Below are 24,486 nucleotides of genomic sequence, written 5' to 3'. Positions count from 1 at the left end.
AAAAAGTCTTTGAGGAGGCGTTAAGGGTGGGAGCGCTGCCGGTGTCCATGAGAGAGGCGATAATAGTAGTCATTTTAAAGGAAGGAAAGGACCCGGAATTGGCGGAATCGTATAGGCCAGTTTCATTGTTGTCGGCGGACGTTAAGATTTTGGCTAAAGTTTTGGCCGGCCGGCTGGCAAGTGTGGTTCAGGGTTTGGTACATTCGGATCAGTCTGGCTTTATGCCAAATAAGTCTACAGCGATAAATCTACGTAGATTATTCTTGAACTTGCAGGTGCCGTCGGATAATGAAGGGAATAGAATTGTAGTCTCCTTGGATGCGCGTAAGGCATTTGATAGTGTTGAATGGTGCTATCTTTGGGAAGTGTTGAGATCTTTTGGTTTTGGACCAATTTTTGTCTCGTGGGTGAGGTTATTGTATTTTTCTCCGACTGCTAGGGTGAGAGTTAATGGGGAGGTTTCTGGAAGTTTTAGTTTACATAGGGGGACTAGGCAGGGGTGTCCGCTGTCGCCGCTGCTTTTTGCGTTGGCAGTGGAGCCCCTGGCGCAGACAATCAGGAACTCGACTTTGGTTAAGGGGTTCCGGTATGGTATGATAGAGGAGAAAATAGCCTTATACGCAGATGACATACTATTATTTTTAGAAAATTCTGGAGGGGCCTTGGAGGGGGCGATGAACATTCTTGGGGCCTTTGGGGAGGTTTCGGGTCTGGAGATCAATTGGGCAAAGTCAAATATTTTGCTGGTAGATGAGGTGGGCGGGGAGATTCAGACGGCACTGGAGGGTAGTAGGTTGCCAGTGGTTCAGCGGTTCAAATATCTGGGAGTTCAGGTGTCCCTTCCTCTTTCGAGTTATATTGATTTAAATCTGTCCCCATTACTGGACAAATTTAGGAAGAAAGTAGGGGTGTGGTGCAGGTTGTGCCTCTCTGTGGTGGGTAGGATAAACCTGGCTAAAATGATTCTTATGCCCCAATTGTTATATATATTGCATAACTCCCCTGTTTGGCTGCCCCGAAGGTGGTTTCGTACCATTAACTCTATATTTCGAGACCTGGTATGGGGGAAAAAAACAGCCAAGAATCAGGCTGGAACTCATGCAGAGGCCTAAGGATGGGGGGGGATTGGCTCTTCCGAATCCCTGGATTTATTTTTTGGCAGCACAGGGTCAGCAGTTAAGAGGATGGAGTGAGGAGAAAGGACTGGGTTCGGTTCAAAGGATTATGGTTTGGTTGGTGGGAAGGGACCCATTGGTTCAAGGTCTGGAGGCAGGGAATTTTGGGAAGCTGGGTGGGACCTATCCTACTTTGATGCTAATCCACAGAGTTTGGGAGGCAATTAAAAAGGACAAGAGAAGTGGGAGCATTAACAAATCTCTCCCCAATTTGGAACAATGAAGTACTGCCTGAATTTGTTAAAATGGGGGAATTTAAAAATTGGATATCACTAGGTATACTATATGTGGATCAGATACAGGACGAACGGGGGTTATTGTCCTTTGAGACACTGCGGGGGAGGTATGGGTTGCGGGAGACCAGTAGGTTTCAATATGGACAGCTGAGACATGCCTATCAGGCGCAGAGTAAAATGGTTGATATGAAAATTTGTAGAGATATTCTGGTGGACTATGTATGTGCGGTGGGTGGAACGAAGGGGGTAGTTTCAAATATTTACAGGGATTTGTTACATACCTTTCTTAATAGATTTCCCATTAAAGCAAAAGAGAAATGGGAGGAAGAGGTGGGAAGGATAGAGGAGGATATATGGGAAGATATCATGGCATATATTCCTCAGTTATCATTAAGTGAGCCGGGTAGACTTTCACAATATTATGTACTTCACAGAGTATATAGAACTCCAGATAGGCTTTATAGGGCAGGGTTGAGACAGACTTCTGAATGTCCTAGGTGTCGGTCTGAGGGCGCGGGGATTCTGCATATGTTATGGCAATGTACGAGACTGAATGCATACTGGTTGGAGGTGGGAGAAGCAATTGGGAAATCGTATGGATGTACAATCACATGGGATCCTGTGGTATGCATTTTGGGTTATGTAGAGGAGATCCAAGTTCAAAATCATCATAAACTGGCCATAGCTAGATTATTGTATGTTGCACGTAAATTGATTGCCAGACATTGGTTGAGAGGAGAGCCGCCGACTCTGTGGGAATTTTATAGACAGTCTGATGTAGTTGTTAAAATGGAAAAGGATATTTATAAGAAAAGGAAAAGTGTGAAATGAAACCATGGGTGGAGAGAAACTGATTCCGGAGGGATGCTGTTTACACGTGTAAGCAAGGGATGTTAATGTCTCATTATTGGCTATTGAGGATTTAAGGGAGGGGGGGTGGAGGGAGGGAAATGGGGGATTGGTTTTATAATGTTTGTAAATATGTCTATGCTCCTTTTTTGGGCACAATTGTGTGCAATGTCATTTTGAATCTTGTTAATAAAAATTATCTGATTTAAAAAAAAAGAAATGTTGCTCCACTCCGTTCTTGACTTGGGTACCATTTCTGGCGAGACGCATACCACAGAAGTAGCGTGTGCATGCCTGAATGAATTCAGCAGAACTTTCCCCACAGCCCCCCTTCATTAAAGACTGGTGGGAACGGTGCCAATCTTGAGAAGATTGTCTAAGACTTATTTCTTTTTTTAGACCCTGGGCCTAAAAACTAAACAGGCAGGTATTTGCTAACTGAAGCAATTACTTGCCTGTTGTAGTTGACGCTGGGTCATAGTGGTCACTGACCGCTCCTGCCGGTGATTCGGCTTCTCCACATCAGCTGAGCAGCTCTTCTTCTTCTGGGCTGATCTGTAGATAAGGCATGACTTGCGGCAGTCACACCCCGTCAAAAGAGCAGGAAGGAAGAATAGCTAAATCACTAGTAAGAGCGGCCTGTGACAGCTCTGTGTCAGTAGAGATCAGCAGCAGGCACAAAAGATAGGTAGGAAGCGACTGAGTGATAGTTCTTATCACATTGTAAAAAAAAAAAAAAAAGAACAGTCCCTATAGTTAATCAGCCCCTACATCCACATTAAATGCTTCAGTAAACACACGAAAAAAAAAACTCTGAACATCTAAAGTTACTCTACAAGCCAGTGACTGATTAGAGCTTGTGACTTCTCTGCATTTAGTGGTCACTACTCACCTGTGCGGTTATCTGTAGGAATCTTCTCCTTACACCGCTCATCACCCCTCATATATGTCTCTGTAGTATTAATATGGGGCAGATCTTCACCCTGAAACAAAGATTACGAAAGTCACTGACAGATGAAGACATTTGAGAAGATCCAGACAACATCTAATGTCTTTGATCAGCTTTAGCCCATCATCTCCACCAGATATACCATACTTTATTTTCAGCCTACAAGACGCACACTAGACCATAAGACACACCCCAAATTTTTAGAAGGAAAATAGAAAAAAAAATGAATACGTCAAATGGGGGTCCGTCTTACAGTCCTGAATTCAGCTTAGCTTGGGGGGGGGGGGATCGGCAGCGCTGGTGGAGCGGAGTCACAGGGGGTGTTTCGTGGTCCGGCGATGATATGACCAAAACTGGTGCGCAGGTTCTAAGAAGCTCGGTGGTGCGGAGGCTATGGTTGAATTTTGTGAAAGCCTGGAGCCCCCGCCTCGATGCTGTGGTCTCCAGGAAAATGGCTGCCGGCGGCAGCGCATGCATCATCAGACAAGATCTCAGAGCAGAGATCTCAAATCTGAGCATGCGCCGCCTCCGGCGGCCATTTTCCTAGAGGCCACAGCATCGAGGCAATAGAAGTGCGGGGGCTCTGTGCTTTCACAAAATGTCCCTAAAGCCCCTCAGCACTACCAAACCTGCCGCACCAGGCTGGGATGGGAGCGAGATCATTGCCTTGCAGTGTTGGACCACCGGAAGAATCACCCGACTCTTGCTGCCACACACTAATTGTAAGTACATTCCAACTATAAAATGCACCCCTGTTTTTGCCCCCATATTTTTGGGGAAAAAAGTGCATCTTATAGTCCGAAAAACACAGTAACACATACACTGAATGGCCACATTACTCGAGACACCCATTAAGTAACACGTAGGATCTTCTTTGCCCTTCAGAACCTCAGATATTAATCACGTCATAGATTGCCCAAGGTGCTGAGATGGTTCCCCAGGAATACTGGCCCATGCCAACAGGATAGGTTCTTGTAATTGCCACAAATTAGATGAAGGTGCTGAGATGCTCTGAGCAACCAATTCTACCTCGTCCCAGAGATGCTTTATAGGGTTAAGATCTGAGGAGTGTGGAGGCAGAAAACAAGGAAAACTCACTGTCATATTCCTGGTGCAAAGGAATGGAAGATCCTGGCAACTCCTGATGATAATTTCTGTATGACAAAGGTATATTTGTGATGCTGTAATATATAATGTTATTACAGGACCCTGATGACTAGTACTGTAACTATATGACTAATGCCATGGTTTATTGAAGTCACTTTTATGTGATCGTTATGGATTGTAGGCAGCTGAGCAGGGGAGAGTTACAGAGAGTCAGCCCTGCAGCTGGGCAGGGGAGAGTTACAGACGGTCAGTCCTGCAGCAGGGCAGGTGAGGGTTACAGAGGGTCAGCCCTGCAGCTGGGCAGGGGAGAGTTACAGACGGTCAGTCCTGCAGCAGGGCAGGTGAGGGTTACAGAGGGTCAGCCCTACAGCTGGTGCAGGTGAGTGTTACAGAGGGTCAGCCCTGCAGCTGGGCAGGAGTGAGTTACAGAGGGTCAGCCCTGCAGCAGGGCAGGGGAGAGTTACAGAGGGTCAGCCCTACAGCTGGTGCAGGTGAGGGTTACAGAGGGTCAGCCCTGCAGCAGTGCAGGTGAGGGTTACAGGTCAGCCCTGCAGCTGGGCAGGGGAGAGTTACAGAGGGTCAGCCCTACAGCTGGTGCAGGTGAGTGTTACAGAGGGTCAGCCCTGCAGCTGGGCAGGAGTGAGTTACAGAGGGTCAGCCCTGCAGCAGGGCAGGGGAGAGTTACAGAGGGTCAGCCCTACAGCTGGTGCAGGTGAGGGTTACAGAGGGTCAGCCCTGCAGCAGTGCAGGTGAGGGTTACAGAAGGTCAGCCCTACAGCTGGGCAGGGGAGAGTTACAGAGGGTCAGCCCTGCAGCAGGGCAAGTGAAGGTTACAGAGGGTCAGCCCTACAGCTGGGCAGGGGAGAGTTACAGAGGGTCAGCCCTGCAGCAGGGCAGGTGAGGGTTACAGAGGGTCAGTCCTGCAGCTGGGCAGGGGAGAGTTACAGAGGGTCAGCCCTACAGCTGGTGCAGGTGAGGGTTACAGAGGGTCAGCCCTGCAGCAGTGCAGGTGAGGGTTACAGAAGGTCAGCCCTACAGCTGGGCAGGGGAGAGTTACAGAGCGTCAGCCCTGCAGCAGGGCAGGTGAGGGTTACAGAGGGTCAGCCCTACATCTGGGCAGGGGAGAGTTACAGAGGGTCAGCCCTGCAGCAGTGCAGCTGAGGGTTACAGAGGGTCAGCCCTACAGCTGGGCAGTGGAGAGTTACGCTAGGTTCACATAAGCGTTTGAGTCCGCAGCGTATCATCCACAAACGCATGCATAACACATGCATAACGCATGTTTACGTAGCGTCTATGCGCATCATCTTACACGACGGAAAAAACGCTGCGTGTGCATGCATTTGTATGCATTCGATATGACATCAGACAAAAATGGGTGTGTCTCATGGGATTTCTATTTACATTTTGAAGAACGCATGTCTTTGCGTACCAATGCGTTTCCATAGACAGTAATGCGTTTTTTGCCGCACTCATCCAGATGCGCATCTTTGACGGATTTTTACGCTTCAAAAAAGCAACATGTTGCGTTTGCCGTGCCCCGCGAAACGATGCATGCATACGAGTAAGGAGTTGGACCGGACCACAGGAACCTGCATGCTGGGTCCGTAACTTGAGAGGCTGCATCCTCTGTCCCAGGAAGGATTAGGGAGGCGGAGCTTCCCCTGCAGTCTGGGGGAAGCTTGAGGGGGACGGAGCTTCCTGGAGTGACCGGAGGGTGGGGGGAAGCAGAAAAGGGCACGCAGCTGCAGGGGGATAAAAGTAAAAAGCGTGTGAAGGACTGCAGTCCTGCGCCAGCAGGGAACAGCGCAGAGAGCAGGAGACTGGTGAGCAGTGCGCACAGGTACCCCCTTCCTCACCAGGGCGTAACAGTGCAGTGATGCACCTGAAGAGAGAGACTGGGACCGCTGTGCTGAGATTAGCTGTGTTCTCAGCAGCAAGCCAGAGAGTGCAGAGCCGTGTGCCACAGTGCCAAGTGCAGAGCCGTGTGCCACCGAGCGCAGAGCCGTGTTCCACCGAGCCAGAGTGCAGAACCGTGTGCCACAGTGCCAGAGTGCAGAAGCGTGTGCCACCGAGCCAGAGAGTGCAGAGCCGTGTGCCACAGTGCCAAGTGCAGAGCCGTGTGCCACCGAGCGCAGAGTCGTGTTCCACCGAGCCAGAGTGCAGAACCGTCTGCCACAGTGCCAGAGAGTGCAGAAGCGTGTGCCACCGAGCCAGAGAGTGCAGAGCCGTGTGTAGCCAAGCCAGAGAGCAGAGTCTTCCGGAGCAGTGGAGAATCGTGCACACAGAGCAGTGCCACGCAGACCAGCTTCCACCATCACCAACAGTGGGGACAGGGAGAGCGGGACGTATAATAGGTGTCCAGTGACTGCCAGAGAAGCGGGTGCTGTGCCCTACGTGACCATGAGTACCGCACACATGCTGCAAAAGAGAGACCATATACCAGACTAACACTTGCACCCTGACTCGGTCAGACCGTTGCCCTGACATTTTTGACAGGAATTTACTAGTGGAAATAGTTGAGGAGCCACGTTGGGCTCATACAGGACTGTGGCCCGTGCATTTAATTAGCCACATTAATATATGGACAAGGCGAGGTGAAAGGTGCCGGAGACCGACCACTGTCACCAGAAAACGGACCAACGCCTACAGCGACCTCCAGGAGGAGGCGTAGCGCCCGCCGTTGTTGGCGCTATTGAGTACGCAGCAGAAGCTGCAGAGGCAGGACTTCCTTATTCATTTGCTAATATTTGAACCGTTATATTGTACCGTACCTTTAATATTGTTTAACTCTACACCTCCCTGTGTGAAGTATTTCCCCTGAAAATAAATCCTGTTAACCCTTGCTCTGTTGCCTGCGAACCGTTACTGCATCCCGCGTTCCTGCTTATTACCCTTTACATACGCAAAAGCATGCGATCGCATGTCCGTTCGTACACCATGTTAAATATATGTACGCATGACGATCTATGCGGATCAAACGCTGCGCACACACAAGCAAATGTGAAACCAGCTTTACAGAGAAGAGTCAGCCCTACAGCTGGGCAGGTGAGTTACAGAGGGTCAGCCCTGCAGCTGGGCAGGTGAGAGTTACAGAGGGTCAGTCCTTCTGCTAAGCAGGGGAGAGATAGAGGGTCAGCACTGCAGCTGGGCAGAGGAGAGTTACAGAGGGTCAGCCCTGCAGCTGGTGAGGGGAGAGTTACAGAGGGTTAGCCCTGCAGCTGGTGAGGGGAGAGTTACATAGGGTCAGCCCTGCAGCTGGTGAGGGGAGAGTTACATAGGGTCAGCCCTGCAGCTGGGCAGGGGAGAGTTACAGAGAGTCAGCCCTGCAGCTGGGCAGGGGAGAGTTACAGAGGGTCAGCCCTGCAGCTGGGCAGGTGAGAGTTACAGAGGGTCAGTCCTTCTGCTGAGCAGGGGAGAGATACAGAGGGTCAGCCCTGCGGCTGGGAAGAGACTTGGAAGATGTTTTGAGGTGGTTCACTGTACACACAATAGACTGTAGTTGTAGTGGATGCATCCTATATGGAAATCTATAGAGTGAGGTTGTGCTATTTGCTCACTGATGGCACTTGAGGAATATTAGGTGTGCACTCCACGCATGACACTTTAATAGAAATACAGCTAGGGATGAGCGAGTAGTGAAATACTCGGACTCGCTGTACTCGTTACGAGCAGCTCCTAATACTCGGGTACTCTTAACGAGTCCAATGTAAGTCTATGGGAAATGAGAGTAATGGGATGTGTGCGTGGGGGGCTGTGCTGGCCTGTGCAAGGCTGTGCTGAATATTGCGAGGCAAGTAGTGAAATTTACTCGCCAGGATTCAAGTACCACATTACTCGCCGAGTACCGAATCCTAACGAGTATACGCGCTCATCCCTAGCTGTGATGCTCGGGTTGGCAGGGCCACCGGCCAGTTTGAGTATTGTGGTGCAATCCCCGTCCGAGTTATACGTCTGACTCTTCACTTAGGCTACTTTTACACTTGCTATGTTTTTTGCGGCACGTTTTGCCGCAGTTTTTACGGTCTTCCGCAATAACGGACCGCAAAAAACTTGCAGATCGCAGTTTTTCCATTTTTCCAATACTATGGAAATAGTATCGGGGAAAAAAAAACGGGGTTCCGCAAAACCGGAAGTGACGGTGCACCGCAAAAGCAAACTTCCGTTTGTTTTTGCGGCCCCATTGAGGCTTGTCTTTTTTCACGGCCACAAATAAGGCCCTCACGGCCGTACGGCACACGGCGCACAGTGGACTTTTTGCGGGCAGATTTTGCGGCCCCATAGAAATCTATTGGGGCCGCAAAAACACAGTAAGTGTAAAAGAAGCCTTATTCTGGTGGATAAAACAAGACCGAACTAAAGCCCTTCATAGCCGTTTGCAGCTCATATGGAAGATCTCATGACACCTTCTCTCCATCTACCTGATGATCTTGAGGAACATCGGGATTCTCTTGTTTACAGTCCTGTGGAAGAAGAGGATGGGGACATCTCTCTGCTGTTGTCCTCTCACTGGATAGAACTGGAGGAAACACACAGGGACTGAATTCATTCTTTACATACAGATATAGGCCGTGTGTATTTAGTCCTGTCTATTACCTGGTGATGTGAGGGGCTGGGGAACCTCCATCATGACGTCCTTGTACAGATCTTTGTGTCCTTCTAAATACTCCCACTCCTCCATGGAGAAATAGATGGTGACATCCTGACACCTTATAGGAACCTGACACATACAATGATACCGTCATCCCCCAATCCCTCCATAGCGTTACTGTATAATGTCCCAGCATTCCCACCAGTGTCACCTCTCCAGTCAGCAGCCCAATCATCTTGTAGGTGAGTTCTAGGATCTTCTGGTTATTGAAGTCTTCATGTATCAGGGGGTGAGGTGGAGGCCCCGTGATTGGGCTCAGGGGTCTTCCCCATCCCTCAGACACAGGGGCCTGACAGCGCTCACTAGAGGTCTTCTTCACTACTGTGTAGTCCTGGTTATGGAGAGACACATTAATAAACCTCACTACAGACATTTCCACAGTCCTCACCTCTCCAGTTCTCTCCATCTGTTATTCCCATAGATAAGAATGATGTAATGTGACGTCATCAGAGTCTCTCACCTCTCCAGTAAGCCGGAAGAGGATCTCTAGGGTGAGGTGTAATATCCTCTCCGCCATCTTGTCTCTGTCCCTATCCCTCCTTGTAGGGTCACTCAAGAAAATTCTCTTATATAGAAGATCTCCACTGAGAGGATCCGATATTGTAGGGACCTGAATGGGAAGAAGATGACGATGTTACATCATAAAGATCCCAAGTAAGAAATTTCCAGAGTAGTTACCGGCTTTACATTATCCTTGCATCCAGTCATGGCCCCATCCTGCCCTCGGTATAACACAGTCCAATTAAAGTCACATACAGAGATTTATCACAGGATATCTCCAATCCAGCACCAAAAACACAACAAATCTAAAAGGAAAATCCAAATGATCTGAATCTTTATTAATTATCACATGAAAACAAGACAAAGTTATAAAGTGTTAAAGTGCAGGGAACATCCACAGAGATCGGGATGGCAGAACCAGGGACGTCATTAACAGATAACAATAGAACATAAATATAAACTTCAGAAAATTGTAATCCCAGTAAATGTGATTGTCCGAGAAAGGCGCTGCATAAATTGACAAAACCTAGAAGGGGATATGTGTCAGGGCAGAAATAATGATACTAATGACTAAAAAACGATAAACACTGTATTAGTGCACACAGAGCGGTCGATGTAACTGTCCCTGCGGTCACATGTGCACAGGGTCCAGGATGGGTGAGATTAAGAAAGAACAGAGACAGGGGCAAAAGAACGCACTACAGCATCCTAAGGGAGAATTAGTGACCTATAGTGACAATTTGAAGAACAGACATAGGCTAGTTTCACATTAGCGTTTTTTAGCGCTGCGCTTCGGGTGCACCTTATCGCATGCGCCCCTATGTTTAACATGGCGGTCACATGGTGTTGCGCTTGCATGCGATCGTCTGCATTATCGTGCACATGCGCTTTTTCCAGGTGTGCGACTAGACACAACATGTTGCTTTGTTTGTTCCGCCCAACCTCGTTAAAAAAAACACATGCGATCGCGTGCGTATGGAATGCGCCAAAAGAACACAGTCTATGGAATCGCAGGCGTGCGCATGGACATGTGCACGCCCTGCGTTTTTGATCGCATGCAATTTTTGCGTAAACATGTCTAGACACTGGTTTAAACCACCCCCTACACAGAGAAACATTGTTTGGGGGGTAGTGTAGATAAAATAAGGTGTTGGTACTGGCAGACCACTACTCTACAGACAGCCTGGAAGAGACAATAGCATCCAGAAATTTGGAGAGAAGCAGCAACTTCAAGAATGTGAGTATTCTAAACCTAATGTCTACCTGTCCTTTTTTTAAAATTTATTATGTACTAGTGTCTTTTTTATTCCAGCATGTCTTCTGGGGAGGAATATAGACCGGCCCATGGTGAACTGGCCCAAGAAGAGCGTGAAGTGAGTACCTTCCTGCCCTAAATTTTGGGTAAGTATTCACTGCTGCATCTACAGATGTGCCAAATTAATTTTTGTTCTTTTTCAGACTTCATCGTCCACGGTTTCGGAGGACGAACAGCAGGAGCAGCCATTCCAAGTGCCGGCGGGGAGACGGCCTGTAAGGATACACTGACTGTGAATGTATTTTTTTTTCCCCCCGTCTTTTTTTCTGTCCTGTTTTTCATCTTCAATCTTGCTTCTTTTCTGTATCTTTTTCATTTCCAAATCCTTCCAATATTATGTTTTTCTTTTTTTTCTAGGCTCCACAACGGGACGAAAAAATGGCCCTGGGCAACGATGCCCTCATCAACCTAGTCCAGGAACAAGTCCCATTGTGGGACAGCCGTGATCCGCAGCACGCGGACCATGTGGTGAACCGGCGGCTCTGGAACGAGGTGGCTGCAGCGCTGATGGATGACTGGGACAACGCCTCTCCCCGGGTCCGCAAGGATTTTCGTAAGTATTTCAATGCTGTGTGATGCGGCAGTGACCTTGGCATGGATCACACAAGTGTGTGTGATGCTAGTGATTTTCTAGCAACACACACATTTGTGTTATGTTGGCCAACAGTGCATTGTCTAATTTTTTTTTCTGTGTGATGCCGCAGTGACCTTGGCCATGATCACACAAGTGTGTGTGATGCTAGCGATTTTCTAGCATCACACACATTTGTGTTATCCTTGCCTACAGTGCATTGTCTAATTTTTTTTTAATTCTTTTTCCGACAGTGAACAAAGTCAGAACCCACTGTCGCTCGATGAAGGACCGCTTCAAGAGGGATATTCGTCAGGAGGGCCAGGGTCGCAGTGGTGCTGTTGCAAGGACCAGAACAAAATACTGATACCATCAGGCATTGACGTTCCTAAGACCGGTCCTTGCCACCAGAGTAAGTATTTTGTTGTATTGTATTGTTTTTTACTCTGTGCTTTTCTATTCCACAGGAGTTGGCACTTGTAAATGCAAGACAGTAATGTCTTTCTTTTCTTTTCACAGCACCTGGAGCAGCACCCTGCAACCTGTCCCTGGAGCAGTCCTTCATCGAACAACCTCGGACCCATCCCACCCATCCGACAGCCATGAAGCAGTTTGCGGGTCGGCAACACAGATAGCTGGAGAACAGGAAGCTGGTATATCAGGTCTTCCCCTGTTCCAGGTCTCTGCCACTGGTTTTGCGGGCACTTCCCGCCAGCGACAGAGGGCCTCGGACAGGAATGTCATGCCCGAGTTCCTTCACTTGAGATCGGTCTTTCACAGTGGCCTCAAAACGCTGTCAGACAGAGTGGAAAGCGCTTTTACCCTCATGGAACACCGCTTCCGGGCTGTCGACAGTCGAATTGATCGTCTGGAAGCCGACCTCCCCAGACCAGCGCACCATTTTTTCCACCAAATTGAACGGGCCATGGCGGAACACCTTAGTCCAGATCTCCAGCTGAATATGATGCAGACCTGCAACACTGCATGGAGCACCGCCACCACTCCTCCTGCATGGAGCACCGCCACCACTCCTCCTGCATTGAGCACCGCCACCACTCCTCCTGCATGGAGCACCGCCACCACTCCTCCTGCATGGAGCACCGCCACCACTCCTCCTGCATGGAGCACCGCCACCACTCCACCTGCATGGACCAGCATTGCCACTACCGAGCAGCAGCAGCAGAGGGGTGCCCCCATTCCATTCTTGTGGAAACCCAGGCAAGCTCCACCAGCTCCAGGCGGTCAAGCAATTCAAGGTGGTCACACAGTGCCAGAAGATCCAGGCAGGACACACCAGAAACCCAAAAAACCAAAAACTTTGTCCCTCCCCACTCTCATTACACTGTGTCTCACCCTGCCTCCAGTTCCATCCCTGAGCTCCCTTCCCTCACTATTTCTGTCGCCCCTTCCCCTAGAAACCCTTCTTCCCCTTTAAGCTGTTCATCATCTCTCCACACCCCCCAACTTACCACCATCTTCCCCCAAACGTTGTTCCCAATAAAAACGTTTTTTTTTTTTTATTTATTAAATAAATGTTAATTTCTGGTTTACCATAATAATGTTTGTTTAATGTGTCTTTCGCCGCCTATGCACACTGCGCCATACACTTTGTTTTTGCCACCACATAGCTCCATTACTGACACGTTTCTTGTGTCAGTCCTGGAGATATGTGTAGTCAAAAACACAAATATATGACTTGTATTTTCACCACCAGTCTCTTCAGTATGCTAATATTGCACAGACTGAATAGAGGATGGTGTTGAGTGCAAGGCATATCTATTGTTACCTTGCCAGGTATCATAAAGAGTGAATTGAGAATGGTGTGTTTTTACCATCATCATTTCACTCTTTGTGATACAAGGCCAGGGGATTCTAGATATATCACACCTGGGCAGGTGAATACACGAGTTAACCTGCAGCGTTGCTTCAGTCTGCATTATCTAGAGCGATGCTGGAGTTTAACTGATATGTGTATTCACCTGCCCAGGTATTAAAATGTCACCATTACACTAGGCCTGGGGCTTGTAGAGGTTGTATAAAGTTTATCATCTCTCCAGTCGGCGTTCATACTGAAGCCACAGTGGAGATCCTACAACTAATATTTATACTCACATGGTCAGGTGTCAAAGAGTGAAGGATACTATTGCATCCCAAAATCATTATTTGTAACATCAAGCCAGGTGATACAAATATTAGCTCTATTATCTCCACCGTCGCTGCCAATAGGTCATACAATTTGTGTGTATGTAGTCACCTGGTAAGGACTGCTAGTAAATTCATTATGCACAAAACACAGCATCCTGAATTCACTGGGACACCTGGGTGTCAGGGTCCTGACAGCGCTGGCGTACAGCCTCCGCTGGACAGGGACTCACCCGCACCGTAGGGACTCCTGGGGACAACAGCCAGAAAATAAAGATGCACGGGACCTGAATGTAGAAGTTTAGAAAGCAGGCACAGGACCTACGGTCATGTGACTACAAGGGGGCGGGGCTTAGCGTCCTGCTTTCAAAGAAGGTAGAAAACTCAAAGTCGGGCAAAGCGGAGGACATGCACAATACAGGCAAGCGAGGTACAGGAGGGATAAACAGACGGGAGGTCAGACAAAGCCAAAGGTCATACACAAGATATCAATACAGTACAAGGGATGAGACAGAACGGATAGTCAGAGCCAAGCAGAGATCAAAACCAAACAGACGTAGAAGGTACCAGGCAGAATACAAAGCAGAATCCAGAGAACAGACCGAGTCATACGCAGAGAATCATGCAACCAGAACACAGCACTAACACACTCAGGGGTCACCAAACAATGCCAAGGGCGAAAGTATAACTGATGGGGGATGGGAGCTTCCTGAGGCTATAAGAAGCCTCCCCAGAACCAATGAGAGGCCACCATAATAGGTCCCAGGTGTGCAGGTGAGAGTCTGCACTGAGGTCAGAACATTAACCCCAGCAGTGCCGGTCACCCAGCACTGGTATCATGACAGTACCCCCCTCTAAACGGGGGGCCTCTGGACCCCCAGGCTTGCCCGGGTTTCTAGCATGGAAAGCCCGAACCAGACGATCCGCATGCATCAACCGGGCCGGCACCCAGGACCTGTCCTCCGGCCCATACCCCTTCCAATGAACTAGGTACTGTACTGACTGCCGTACCAACCTAGAATCTACGATGTGACCAATCTCATATTCCACATGACCCTCAACCGAAACCGGAGGAGCAGCAGACTCGAATTCTCCCCGGACTGCTTCAAACTGTTTCAGTAGAGATCTATGTAAGACGTTAGGGATCTGGAAAGAGAGTGGAAGGCACAGCCTGTACGCTACTGGGTTGATTTTTTCCACAATCTTGTACGGGCCAATGAATTTGGGGCCCAACTTGGCTGCCGGAATCTTTAACTTAATGTTTCGCGTGGAGAGCCAAACTTTCTCTCCAACCTGAAACATGGGACCAGGTGTTCGTTTCCTGTTCGCGAAAAACTTATACCTGCCTTGAGACCTAGATATACACCGCTGGACTTCTGCCCATGTATTTTTTAACCGCTGAACAGAGTAATCAGCTCCGGGGCACCCCGAATCCAGACGAGAAAACTCACCAAAATGAGGACTGAACCCATAGTTGATCAAGAAAGGGGACAGACCAGTGGATTGACTCACCCGACTATAGAAGGCAAATTCAGCCAACGGCAGTATATCACACCAGTCATTCTGTCTAGCAGAAGTCAGACATCTGAGGATCTGTTCCAGAGACTGATTAGTGCGTTCCGTCTGACCATTACTCTCAGGATGGTATGCAGACGAAAAGGACAGAGATATCCCTAATTTTTTGTAGAAAGCACGCCAAAACATAGCCACAAACTGCACACCACGATCAGACACCACATTCAGGGGTACCCCATGCAAGCGGACCACATGCTGCACAAAATCTGGATAAGGTCTCAGCAGAAGGTAATGCAGACAGGGGTACAAAATGAGCCTGCTTTGAAAATCTGTCCACCACTACCCATACCACCGTATTACCCCTGGAAGAGGGAAGATTGGTAATAAAATCCATGGACAGATGGGTCCACAGTCTTTCGGGAACTTCCAAGGGCATTAACTCCCCCGCCGGCCGGCTATGGGAGCTTTTAGAACGAGCGCAGACCCCACAACCAGAAATGAATTTCTTTATATCAGAACCAAGAGTAGGCCACCAGAAGATCCTAGCCACCGCCAGTCGCGTGGCTGATATACCAGGGTGAGCACACAACTTGGATTCGTGGAACTCTTGCAAGAGTTTAAGGCGAAGTTGCTCTGGGACAAACAACTTGCCCCCTGGCTTGGCCGCAGGAGCCAGCGACTGGGCCCCCTCAATTTCCCGTTCCAATTCAGACGAGATCCCTGCTAACACCACCCCAGGGTGCAGGATGGAGGACGGTGGCTCAGGGGCAGACACAGGGTGAAAACTACGAGATAAGGCGTCAGCCTTGACATTCTTTGACCCTGGACGGAAAGTAATAGTAAACTGGAGACGAGAATAAAAAAGTGACCAACGGGCCTGTCTGGGCGTTAATCTTTTAGTAGACTCAATGTATGACAAATTTTTGTGATCAGTGATCACAGCAACCGGGTGACTGGCCCCCTCCAAAAAGTGCCTCCATTCCTCAAACGCCAACTTGACCGCAAGAAGCTCTCTATTGCCTACATCATAATTTCTTTCAGCAGCAGAGAACTTCCTGGAAAAGAAAGCACATGGCCTGAGGTTGGTAAGAGTGGCAGACCCTTGAGATAACACTGCCCCCACACCCACCTCGGAGGCATCCACCTACACCACAAATGGTTTGGAAGGATCTGGCTGTACCAAGACAGGAGCAGACATAAAACATTTTTTCAGCGTCGCAAAGGCCTCTTTTGCGAGCGAGGCCCAATTTCTCACATTCGCACCTTTGCATGTTAGATCCGTGAGAGGTTTGACCACTTGCGAAAACCCCCGGATAAATTTGTGGTAATAATTGGCGAACCCCAAGAAGCGCTGAAGACCCTTAAGATCTCGGGGTTGCACCTAATCCGCAATGGCCTGCACCTTCTTGGGGGTCCATGCGAAAACCCTCACCGGATACAATTAATCCCAAAAATGACAATTCTTGCACACAGAATACACATTTCTCCAATTTGGCATACAGATGATTTTCTCTCAGTCTTTGGAGAACAGTTCGCACATGTTCCTAATGAGAATGCTTGTCGGAGGAGTATATCAAAATATCATCTAAGTAGATAACGACAAAACGACCAATGAGATCAGAGAATACCACGTTGATGAAATTCTGAAATATGGTGGGGGCGTTGGTAAGAACAAATGGCATGACTAAATTTTCAAACAGTCCCTCGGTCGTAAGGAACGCGGTTTTCCATTCATCCCCCTCTCGGACCCTTATCAAATTATATGCCCCCCGAAGATCCAGTTTAGAAAACCACTTTGCCCCTGATAGTTGGTTACACAAATCGGGAATCAACAGAAGGGGGTACGTATTCCGTACCGTAATCTGATTAAGCTCCCGAAAATTGAGACAGGGACGTATCCCGCCATCTTTTTTCTTTACAAAAAAGAAACCTGCCGCCACATGTGAGACTGAAGGACGTATGTGTCCTTTGCGCAGACTTTCAGCAATGTACTCCTTCAAAACCAAGCGCTTAGGACCGGACAAATTAAACAGATGGACTTTAGGTAATTTAGCCCCCGGGACCAGCTCAATAGCGCAGTCAAAGGGTCTATGTGGCGGTAACGTCTCGGCCTCGCTTTCGGAGAATACATCATCGAAGTCCTTCAGGCATTCCGGAATACCTTCCAGCTTGACAGATGATACATACACAGATTTAACAGGTTCAACCAGCAGTGCAGATTTATCACATAACTTAAAATCATTTAACCCCCATTGAACAATCTCCCCCGTTTTCCAGTTAATAACTGGGTTATGACGTTGTAACCAGGGCATGCCCAGCACCAACCCTGCAGGTAGATTGTCCAGAACAAAACAACTTAGGTTTTCCACATGAGTAGCGCCCACTCTGAGTGAAAACAAGTCAGACATAAAGAGAATTCCCTCTTTAGTGAGGGGAGAGGAGATCACCTTGATCGGAACCTTGAGCCTAACTGTCCCTATCTTACAGTGTGTGACCAATTGGGAGTCAATGAGGTTAATCGATGATCTGCAGTCCACGAAGGCTGTAGAGGAAAAAGAACTACCGTCCACAAACAGTTCCACATGCAGTGAGACTTTAGAAAACGAGGAAAAGGGTACCTGAGGGTCTGAGTAGTCTCCCCGTTGACTACCCAGACCTAGTCGTTTCCCGCCGACCGGGTTGAAGACGGGCAATCAGGACACTCCCTTTTCCAATGTCCCATTTTACCGCAGTAAAAGCATAACTGCTTGTCCTTCCGGCGTTTCCTCTCCGTATCCTTCAGGGAGAGGGCGCCTACATCCATGAGCCCAGGGGCAGTCTCTTTTCCACTGGGGAACAATGGAGTTTCCACCTGCATCACCCCTCTGGCCCGCAGCCTGCGGGCCATCCGGACGGCCTGGGTCATGGCGTCCTCGAGAGTTAGGTGGGGGATGTAACGCCAAGGCATCCTGCAGCCGCTCGGATAAGCGTGCAGAGTCCTCGGAGTGCGGCGTCGTTCCAAGAGATTTCTGCGGCCCAGAGGCGGAATTCACTACAAAACCACTCAGCTGAGTGTTTCCCCTGACAGACGCTCATCACCATGTCCTCTGCCAATCGCACTCTGTCAGGCTCAACATATATGTGCCCGAGGGCCTCAAAAAATGCATTCACCGACACTCTCTCAGGGGCAGTGGGAGGAAGGGAGAAAGCCCAAGCTTGTGGGTACCCTCTTAACAGAGACATAATGACCCCAACTTTCTGACTTTCGTCCCCAGAGGAACGTGGTCTCAAACTAAAAAAAAGTTTGCACCCCTCCATGAAGACCCTGAACTCTTTTTTTGCTTCCAGCAAAAAAGTCAGGCAGTTTCACAGGTGATTCTGGGGACACCAAAGCAACATCACTCGCCCCAGCCCCCAGAGACCCAGCAGCTAGAGCTCCCCGCACTGTCTCAGAAACCTGCTGCTGAGAACAAGCCAGAGCTTGCTGCTCCAGAGATAAACCCTGAAACATCTGACTCAGACTTTTCAACAGGTCAGCCAGAGACTGTATGGGATCCATAACTCTCTGCATAAAAAAAACCCCAAAAACTTACTGGTCAGTTATAATGTCAGGGTCCTGACAGCGCCGGCGTACAGCCTCCGCTAGGCAGGGACTCCCCCGCACCGTAGGGCCTCCTGGGGACAAGAACAGCCGGAATATAAAGATGCACGGGACCTGAATGTAGAAGTTTAGAAAGCAGGCACAGGACCTACGGTCATGTGACTACAAGGGGGCGGGGCTTAGCGTCCTGCTTTCAAAGAAGGTAGAAAACTCAAAGTCGGGCAAAGCCGGGGTCATGCACAATACAGGCAAGCGAAGTACAGGAGGGATAAACCGACGGGAGGTCAGACGAAGCCAAAGGTCATACACAAGATATCAATACAGTACCAGGGATGAGACAGAATGGATAGTCAGAGCCAAGCAGAGATCAAAACCAAACAGACGTAGAAGGTACCAGGCAGAATCCAAAGCAGAATCCAGAGAACAGACCGAGTCATACGCAGAGAATCATGCAACCAGAACACAGCACTAACACACTCAGGGGTCACCACACAATGCGAAGGGCGAAAGTATAACTGACGGGGGATGGGAGCTTCCTGAGGCTATAAGAAGCCTCCCCAGAACCAATGAGAGGCCACCATAATAGGTCCCAGGTGTGCAGGTGAGAGTCTGCACTGAGGTCAGAACATTAACCCCAGCAGTGCCGGTCACCCAGCATTGGTATCATGACACTGGGCTGGTGATTATTGTACTGGAGTGTATAAAGACAGAGTGCACTCGGTACAGGTATCAAACCAGGTTTTTTATTAACATACACACAAGAAAACAATTTTACACCATTTGATCTTTCCATTCCACACGTCCTACAACAGACATAAAGTAGGCCGCAAATTGGTCCCTCATTTGGCCAACTGATGACCTGAGAGGGTGCTGAGTGGATTCAGGCAATGGGTTTGCAGCTGGTTCATCTAGTTTAAAGTTAGGGTGCTCTTTAGCCATCACAAAATTGTGAAGAACCACATAGGCTTTCACCACCTCATCCACCGTTTCCAGTTTAAGATTAATGGCTGTGCAGACAATGCGCCATCTGGAGACAAGAATACCAAAAGCACACTACAGTTCTTTGGGCCCTGGTCAGATTGTAAATATTTTTTCGTGTGGTCCAAGTCCCGGTTGGAGTAGGGTTTCACCAGGTTTTGGCACATTTGAAAGGCCTCATCCCCAACCATTACAAATGGCTGTGGCGGACCTTCGGTGTGGGGAAGAGGCCGTGGCATGGGGAAATTAAAATGGTTGCCATACAACCTACGGCCCATGTCCGAGTTCTTAAAAGCCTGTGAGTCATTCCCCTGGCCAAATGCCACAATGTCCACCGCAACAAACAGTCTGCATCCGCAATGGCCATGAGTACTGTAGAAAAGTATTTTTTGTAGCTATAGTACTCCGATCCACTTCTTTTGGGTCTGATTATCCAGATGTGTTTCTCATCCACCGCTCCCAAACAGTTGGGGAAATTGCAGACTGTCCAGAATTTTTCACTAATATCAATCCACTTTTCCACGGTGGGCAGGGGCATAAATTCTGGACAGAGAATGTCCCCACATGAAAACGCATATAAACGCTGCATTTTTTGTCGTCATGCGCACGCTGATGCGTCAAAAAAAAAAATCGCTGCGATTACATGCGTTTTTTGCTTGTTTCATGTGTGCACGAAACGCTGCGCAAAACGGCGCAAATGTGAAAGTAGCCTTAGGCGGAATAATATAAGGCTAATGGCATTCCTAGAAAAACTGACAGCAACAACCCTACTGATTATTTTGAGAAATGGCTACATTCCCTGTTTGGGGCAGAAACTTAACCCCTTTGTTGTGGAGAGGGCACATAGAATACTTACCCGGCCATTACCACCGGTAGCACTTCCGCGCCCAGTCCCAATAAAATTGCTTCATTATAAGGACCATGACAACATCCTTAAGGCAGCTCGTGATAAAGGGGACATATCCGTCAATGGCCAAAAGGTGTCCTTTTTCCCTGACTATTCCATTGAAGTGTCAAACCGCAGAGCACAATTTGTGGATGCGAAACATCATCTACGCCAGCTACAAATACCATATTCTATGCTCTACCCCGTGAAATTCAGAGTGACCGCCCTGGGAGGAACCTCCTTTTTTGAAAATCCTAAGGAAGCACTCCGCTGGCTTGATCTAAATGAGCAGCGACTTCACCAGAATCCGCAACGCTGGAGAAATAAGTATAACTTAAGTCATGTGATATCAGAAAATATCTGATTGACTGCTGGGGTCATAATTCCTATCGAGTAATACCCAGCCCAGAGGAAAATGGATTCTTTGTCTTTTATCCTATAATGGCAGGCTCCCAAGAAATGATTATTTTTCTCTCTTTTTGTAGGTTGTTCGCTTGCATTATGTACGGAAGGGAGTTGAACTGGTAACCCCATCCATCTGGTTTTTATGGATGGATCTGTATTTTTCGGTTCGTATATTTTTTTTTAAGTTGACTGTTTATAGAATGTGCTGCAAAGTTCTGCTACTTGTATGGATTACAGTTATCTCGCATGGAAAATGGGGTATTAACATGGCCTTGTATTTGGGAACCGGAGTCATGATAACGCTTGCCATGCATATTCTGTCCATCCCCTATGCGCCATATCCCAATGGCTAACCAAGTAAAATTTATCTCTTGGAATGTAAGAGGGGTTTCGGAGACCCCTTAACCCCTTTACTCCCAAGGGTGGTTTGCTTGATAATGCCCGGGCCAATTTTTACAATTCTGACCACTGTCCCTTTATGAGGTAATAACTCTGGAATGCTTCCATGGATCCCGGTGATTCTGACATTGTTTTCTCGTGACATATTGTACTTCATGTTAGTGGTAAAATTTCATTCATATAACTTGCGTTTGTGAAAAAAACGGAGATTTGGCAAAAATTTAGAAAAATTCGCATTTTCCAACTTTGAATTTTTATGCTCTTAAATCACAGAGATATGGCACACAAAAAACTTAATAAGTAACATTTCCCACATGTTTACTTTACATCAGCACAATTTGGGAACCAACATTTTTTTTTGTTAGGACGTTATAAAGGTTAAAATTTGACCAGCGATTTCTCATTTTTACAACACCGTTTTATTTGGAGGGACCACATCACATTTGAAGTCACTTTGAGGGATCTATATGATAAAAAAAATACCTAAAAGTGACACCATCCTAAAAACTGCACCCCTCAAGGTACTCAAAACCAGATTCAAGAAGTTTATTAACCCTTCAGGTGCTTCACAGGAATTTTTTGAATGTTTAAAAAAAAAAAAAAATGAACATTTAACTTTTTTTTCACAAAAAAAAAATACTTCAGGTTCAATTTTTTTATTTTACCAAGGGTAAGAGGAGAAATTAGACTGCAAAAGTTATTGTGCAATTTGTCCTCAGTACGCTGATACCTGATAAGTGGGGGGGGGGAACCACTGTTTCGGCGCATGGCAGAGCTCAGAAGGGAAGGAGCGCCGTTTGACTTTTTCACTGCAAAATTGGCTGGAATTCAGATCGGATGCCATGTCACGTTTGGAGAGCTCCTGATGTGTCTAAACAGTGGAAACCCCCAACAAGTGACCCCATTTTGGAAACTAGATCCCCCAAGGAACTTATCTAGATATGTGGTGAGCACTTTGAACCCCCAAGGGCTTCACAGAAGTTTATAACGCCCGGGCGTAAAAATAAAAAAAATCATATTTTTTCCACAAACATGATCTTTTAGTCCCAATTTATTTTTCCAAGGGTAAGAGGAGAAATTGGACCCCAAAAGTTGTCGTGCAATTTGTCCAGAGTACGCCGATATCCCATAATTGTCCAATTTGTCCTGAGTAGGCTGATATCCCATATGTGGGAGAAAACTACTGTATGGGCACACGTCGGGGCTCGGAAGGGAAGTAGTGACGTTTTGGAATGCAGACTTTGATGATTGGATGGTCTGCGGGCGTCATGTTGCCTTTTGAGAGCCCCTGATGTGCCAAATTTGTGGAAATCCCCTACAAGTGACCCCCATTTTGGAAACTAGACCCCTCCAAGGAACTTATTTAGACGTGTGGTGAGCACTTTGAACCCCCAAGTGCTTCACAGAAGTTTATAACGTAGAGCCATAAAAAAAATCATATTTTTTTTCCACAAAAATGATATTTTTGCCAATTTTTTATTTTCCCAAGGGAATCAGGAGAAATTGGACCACCAAAAGTTGTTGTACAATTTGTCCTGAGTAGGCTGATACCCCAAATGTGGGGGTAAACCACTGTTTGGGCGCATGACAGAGCTTGGAAGGGAAGGAGCACCATTTGACTTTTTCAACGCAGAATTGGCTGGAATTGAGATCAGACGCCATGTTGCATTTGGAGAGCACCTGATGTGCCTTAACAGTGGAAGCCCCCCAATTCTAACTCCAACCCTAACCCCAACACACCCCTAACCTCAGCCCTAACCCCAACCCTAATGGGAAAAAGGAGATAAATACTTTTTTTAATTTTATTATTTTTCCATAAGTAAGGGGGTGATAAAGGGGGGTTTGATTTACTATTTGTGGCGGGTTATTATGTTTGACAGATGTCATACGCTAAAAGACGCTTTTTATTGTAAAAATAGTTTTTTCATCACCACATTTTCAGAGCTATAATTTTTCCGTATTTTGACGCGCCGAGTCATGTCAGGTCTTATTTTTTGCGGGACGCGTTGGCGTTTTTATTCGTACCATTTTCAGGCACGTGACATTTTTTGATCGCTTTTATTCCGATTTTTGGGACGCAGAATGAACAAAAACCAGCATTTCATGAATTTCTTTTGGGGGGTGCGTTACACCGTTCCGCGTCCGGTAAAATTGATAAAGCGGTTTTATTCTTCGGGTCAGTACGATTACAGCGATACCTCATTTATGTCATTTTTTTTAATGTTTTGGCGATTTTATGCAAAGAAAACAATTTTATATAAAAAATAATTATTTTTGCATCGCTTTATTCTGCGAGCTATATCGTTTTTATTTTTTCGCTGATGACGCAGTGTGGTGGCTTGTTTTTTTGCGGGACAAGACGACGTTTTCAGCGGTACCATGGATATCTATATCCATCTTTTTGATTGCGTGTTATTGCACTTTTTGGTCGGCGGTATGATGAATAAAGCATTATTTTTTGCTTTGTTTTTTTATTTTTTTAAGGGTTCAATAAAGGGGTTAACTAGTGGGACAGTTTTATAGGGCGGGTTGTTAAGGATGCAGCGATACTAAATATGTGCACTTTTATTGTTTTTTTTATTTTCAAAAAATGAGTTTATTAGGGAATTTTTTTTTATTTAGCGATTTTATAAATTATTTTTCACTTTTTTTTAACTTTATTACATTGTCCCGGGGGGGGGGACATCACTGTAATATGTCAGATCGCTGATCTGACAGGTTGCACAGCACTCTGTCAGATCAGCGATGTGACAGGCGCTGCTGCAGGCTCTCTCAGAGCCTGCTCTCAGCAGGCACTGAGAAAGACGCCTCCCTGCAGGCCCCCGCGGCCATATTGGATCCGGGGACCTGCAGGGAAGGAAGCTCCCCGCAGCAGCACTGCACATTGCGCTGCTGTGGGGGTCTCAGGGAAGCATGGAGGAAGCCCCTTCCCTGCCGATGCTTCCCTGATCCTCCGGTACACTGCGATCATGTTTGATCGTAGTGTGGCGGGGGTGTCCTGACACATAGTGTCGGGTGTCAGCTGTGATAATTAGCTGACACCTGGCCGCGATCAGCGGCGCTCCCCACGTGAGCGCCGCTGATCGCCTTAGACGTACTATTCCGTCCTTGGGACTTAGGTCCCAGGTCACATGGACAGAATAGTACGTCTAATGTAGGAAAGGGGTTGAAGAGGGTGGCTGTCATGGAATATATAAGGGAAAGAGTTTTGATACAAGCCATAAATAGAT

General features: G+C 47.5%; 2 protein-coding genes across 4 annotated transcripts in view; both read right to left on the bottom strand.

The window, feature by feature from the left end:
- Window positions 1–24,486, bottom strand: part of LOC141073571 (uncharacterized) — a 700,581-nt gene that overhangs the window by 388,656 nt on the left and 287,439 nt on the right. The window lies entirely within an intron of this gene.
- The window catches only part of LOC141074220 (uncharacterized), a 345,885-nt gene that overhangs the window by 50,328 nt on the left and 271,071 nt on the right, over window positions 1–24,486 (bottom strand). The window contains 5 exon segments of the mRNA XM_073561802.1: window positions 3,153–3,243; window positions 8,735–8,832; window positions 8,910–9,033; window positions 9,116–9,295; window positions 9,425–9,574. Coding sequence (XP_073417903.1) covers window positions 3,153–3,243; window positions 8,735–8,832; window positions 8,910–9,033; window positions 9,116–9,295; window positions 9,425–9,574 — 643 coding nt within the window.

Source organism: Dendrobates tinctorius, unplaced genomic scaffold, assembly GCF_039654945.1.
Source record: "Dendrobates tinctorius isolate UK_male_01 unplaced genomic scaffold, ASM3965494v1 ptg000014l, whole genome shotgun sequence".
NCBI classification, from domain to species: domain Eukaryota; kingdom Metazoa; phylum Chordata; class Amphibia; order Anura; family Dendrobatidae; genus Dendrobates; species Dendrobates tinctorius.
Note: the sequence above shows the minus strand (reverse complement) of the source record. Positions and strands in the feature narration are given on the sequence as shown.